This window comes from Trichoplusia ni, unplaced genomic scaffold (assembly GCF_003590095.1).
Source record: "Trichoplusia ni isolate ovarian cell line Hi5 unplaced genomic scaffold, tn1 tig00000119, whole genome shotgun sequence".
NCBI classification, from domain to species: Eukaryota; Metazoa; Arthropoda; class Insecta; order Lepidoptera; family Noctuidae; genus Trichoplusia; species Trichoplusia ni.
In genome coordinates, this window is record NW_020799984.1 from 1 (window position 1) to 4,775 (window position 4,775).

The window sequence follows — 4,775 nt, forward strand, 5'->3', positions numbered from 1 at the left end:
TTTTATATACTTTTGTTTTGTGAGACACTGTACTATGTCATAAGTATAAACTGTACCTGTAATAACTGAATAAATAAATAAATAATAGTTTAACAATTAAGTCTTTTTTTCCAGTAATCCATTCGATGTGCCCGGTGATGAAGGACCCAAGTTCAACAAGGATTCTCTATACTATGACATGAGTGGTGACAAGTACCTCGTCATACTAAACCATCACGAGTTCCAGAGCACTAGATATTTTAGGTAAGTTTTTGTTCAGGGTAAAAGAAAGAATGAAAAAGTTTTAATTGGTACAGCATAAAAATTAAGCATTACATTTACCAAAAAAAGTGTACCCTGCTGCTGCACCAAAAAAAAGCCACAGTTCAGCATTAATGCCAGGCAACTAGGGCCTGGCGCTGATTTTCAACTGAGCCTTGGTGTTGAGTGACGGATGTCACCTAGTTCCATATAAATTAAATAAATACATAAATGATTAACAAAAAAAAATAATATTAATAAACATAACAGAAAAACAACTAATAGTGAACCACACTAATTACAATACATTCATAAAACAAATAAAAGATCAATTAACAAGTTCGGAAGACAAAGAAACAGGTTTTTAAAGACTATACAGCCCGTACACGATTAATACTCAGTTGAATACTTTGAAACAATTCTGACAATTCACTTCAGACGTAATGGGGTACTGGATTTTGCTTAGGCCTCCCAAGGGCTTAACCAAACTAATTCGAAATCGAATATAGAATAATGTGTGTCCTATGTAAGATTTTTAAGTCTGATGTGCTGACAGATATCAGATACCTGATATGAGCTGTCTGTTGGTTATACGGTGGATTTTACTCCACGTTTAGCCGATTGGTTGAGGCGACATGTTACGGGTTTGATACCCGCGTGGGATAAGCATTTTTACTAAGCATTTGCGTGGTTCAAGAATTCTTGTCCTGAGTCTGGGTGTCTTTGTACATGTGGCAGGATTAAAGAAGTTAATTTGAGAGTCGTTTTAAAAGAACTGAATTTGAATAAGCTACATAATACAGTTTACAATGATTCAGTATTTTCCGGAGTCAGCTAGGAATTTTTCAGTATATTTTGACTATTACTACACTTATATTTTACTGAGGTATAGGAACCTTGTTACACCAAGGCCCACGTGACGTCATTCTGACGTAAAATGCAGCAATAAAACGACTGAAAGAAATGCTCTGTCAATGTTAGGTGTCAAGCTTTTATTAATTGCTCAACAGGAGCATGGTATTAGATCGCGTAGTTATTTTGAAACGTGATTATGTTAACCGTTTTTTGCTGACTGCAGCAGTTAGTTATTATACTCGTAGTTTGGGAGAAATAGGAAAATATATTCAACATTTGTAATTTATTCTATAAATTAATAATTATTCAAATATTTCGTCAGAGAGAATTATTTATTTAACAACGATTCACTCAGCCGTGTTAGTTGGATAACTCTGACTCAGGAGCTAATGGTGACATGCATATAAAAAAAAAATGGATTACAACCAGAAATCAGAATTATTCCTCAAATGAAATGCGTAATATTGATGTTTTACAGATTCCGGAAGCCAAGCACTAGAAATGGTACAGACAACGATGTGAAGAGCTTGACGGAGGTTTTCAAACATTTCGGATTCGATACCTCCAATGTATTCAGAAACTTGGTCTATGAGGACATTATCAAGAACCTTACAGCCAGTGAGTATTCAATGCTTTCACAATCATAAAGAGACGATACACAAGGCTACTACGACGTGCATACAAATCTATTCATAAATGCAAAGCCACCACGAAATAACAGTGTATTTGACAAAATAACTATTTAGTACGTCAGACTGACCAAGAAATATTGCACTCGTACTTTTTTCCTTGTAAACAAAAAAATGAAAGGCATACGTTGATTTAAAATATCGTGTGACGTCACTTACCAATACGCTTTTTACTAGCAAGTGATGTTTTTAGCCCTCTCACTACGAAACTTAAATTATTTTTAGCTTACTTACTTTTGAACAAGTATGAAAAGAAAAATTGATTTTCAATATTTTTATGGAAATCATACAACATACAGATTATTAGACTTACTCAAATACTCTATTGCTTGTTTACCTTTTTTTCCGGGGTGAAACACACGTGGGTCTTCAACCCACGTCGAGGGCATATGTCGGACTTTCACCGACTAAAAACACCCCGGGCCCCGTCTACTGCTATAGCTAGAGTCACGGGATCGCTCGCGCATACTCTGCGCGACTCTGGCATTGCTTGTTTACCTAGCCCATTGTATCCCATTGTTGGTGCAAAAGCGACCCGAAAACCTTAGACAATTCTCTATTCTGGATCACATAGAACCAGCTTACGTGGTAAATTGTCTCCCATTATGTGGTGACTTTTGCCCAGCGGGCTGAATTTAAATGCGATCTACGAACATGCCATGTTCTAAGGAAGGTTTATTTTCCCAGTCGCCACACAGGACCACTCGAAGACATCGTGCATCTGCGTCGCGATCCTCACTCACGGAGACAAGGGAGGCGAGCTGCACGCGGCAGACAGACCCTACCTGCTCAGTGACGTCATGAACATCTTCGAGAAACAACCGAGTCTCGTCAACAAGCCTAAGTTGTTTTTCGTTCAGGTAAGATTTAAGATAAGAGATTTTGTCTCGTTCGTAAGATAGTCGATGAGGAAAACTATTACAAAAAACTGCAATGACGTAATAACACCTATTTTAGAAGCTAGTGGTCAAAAAAAAACATTATTTCAAAGCTTTTATTGTTATTAATCAAAGATCCATAGATATTTTAATGCATTGAGAGCAATTTTGATCAGAGGGTTTTTTAATTTCAGAAATTTACTTTTCCGACAAAACCTTTTAATAATATTAAAAAGCTGAAGTTTTTTGATTGAACACGCTAACAAAGATACTACCAATTTAAAAAAAAAATACAGTGCTAGATTGCCCTTTCTAGCCCATTTATTGAGTAAAATCATCATGCTATTATTAATATGGGAGAGCTGTAATTAAATATGTAACAAAAACGGAGAGAAGATTTATATTATATATATACTCTAAAAATAATCCGATTTTAAAATTTCTAATTTATAGTAACCGATCTTCATAACAACCGATCTTTGAATAATACAATGTTTCGTATTGTATTGCATAAAGGAACTATTGGTTTCAGGCTTGCAGAGGTGCCAACGCCGACGATGGGATGACTGTACAATTAGACAGCGAGAATGTCATGACTGTACCTTCACATGCCGACTTCCTTCTGCTCTGTTCTACTGTTGAAGGTATGAACTAGTCCAGATTCAATAGAATGGAATGATGTCACAAGAATAGAGAAGTTGTGTCTTGTTTTCATTGTAACTGATTTCGGGACGGTATACTTGGAATCGTCTGACGACGGTAATTGGATGTCTCTGTTAACATAATTACATACATATGTAAGTAATATATGTACGAGTACATGGAAAAAAAACATTACAATTTTGCTTCGCTAAAAGGTTTTCCATATGTCTGTAGCTTTTTGAAAAATGACGTGAACTTTTAACAACTTTTCCTTATTTATTTATTTTTATATATCCTGGGACAACTCACACACGGTTATCTGATCGCAAACATAAATTGACCAAATAACAGTGAATGGAATTTATGCGTGATGTCTCTCTTTTGTCTAAACTAGCTCTCTCTCCTAACTTTTAAAGCAGATCGTCTTTGCTTATTTTTACTTTTTAGATAAAGGCGAAAATACACGTCTTATGTTTTTTTTAACTATCTGTTTGACCCATTTTTTGTATTCATTTTCCTTAGACTACCTTTCCTACCGAGACATCAACGGATCGTGGATGATCCAAGCGTTGTGCCAGGTCATCAGCGAGAACTACGAGGACCTTGACCTTCTCCACATGATCACATTAGTCAACAGGAAGGTCGCCTACGAAAGGGTCACTTACACAAGAGACGCCAAGACTCACAACAAGAAACAGATGCCAGAAACTAGATTTACTTTGACAAAGCTGTTGAAATTTTCAGCTGAATCCCAATGACTGTGCTGTAATATGTGTTGATTTTTGTTTATTAAAGTTATATTCATTTCAAATTGTTTTTTAGTTGTAATCGTTGTTCTTCGTATCTTTTTACCACGCTTTTATTGATTAGGTGTTTGGTTGCAATAACTTAACAAATTATTTTATAAAGCATCTGTTTACACTCATCACATCTTATGAAAGAATTTAAGTGAAAGGCAACTAAGCTTTAGCCTATCAGATTGATAATTCTAAAATCCTACCGATAAACTAATAAAAGACCAAATTTAAGTCCATTAAACCATATTAAGATTATAGATATTGATACTAAGAACTCCAAAAAAACCATTGACATACAAACCATTATCCATCATATCAAAAAGCAAGATACATTTCATACCACCAGAATACATTCCAATTTATTAAAGTAATCCTCATATTAATAAAGAATCCAATCACATTATCCAACAAAAAGGCTTTTAAAATACCCAGAAATGACTTGGCCATTAAATCGGTTTTTAATACTAATCAGAGGATCCATTAAAAGAGACTAGCGATGTTAATCGAGATGTCATCAATCAAAAAATTGTCCTTGCCCCCGGGAAAAACGTTATATCCGGGAGGAAATCAAGTTAGTTATCAGTGGTCGATTACCGAGGTGTCCGGGTTAAAGAGGAAGAGGTTAGCGGACCTGTGGTAGTTTGTCTGTTTGTCTCTCGTTCCTGTGGTGCCTG

At 35.6% G+C, this 4,775-nt stretch overlaps 1 protein-coding gene across 1 annotated transcript; it reads left to right on the top strand.

Annotated features, from left to right (window-relative positions):
* Positions 1-101: 101 nt before the first annotated feature.
* Positions 102-4,115, top strand: LOC113506916 (caspase-like; the record flags this gene model as incomplete). Its single annotated transcript, XM_026889765.1, has 5 exons — positions 102-243; positions 1,574-1,713; positions 2,472-2,644; positions 3,195-3,306; positions 3,827-4,115. Coding segments are annotated over 5 exons (803 nt in total), but the record flags the coding sequence as incomplete, so codon positions are not given.
* Positions 4,116-4,775: the final 660 nt, after the last annotated feature.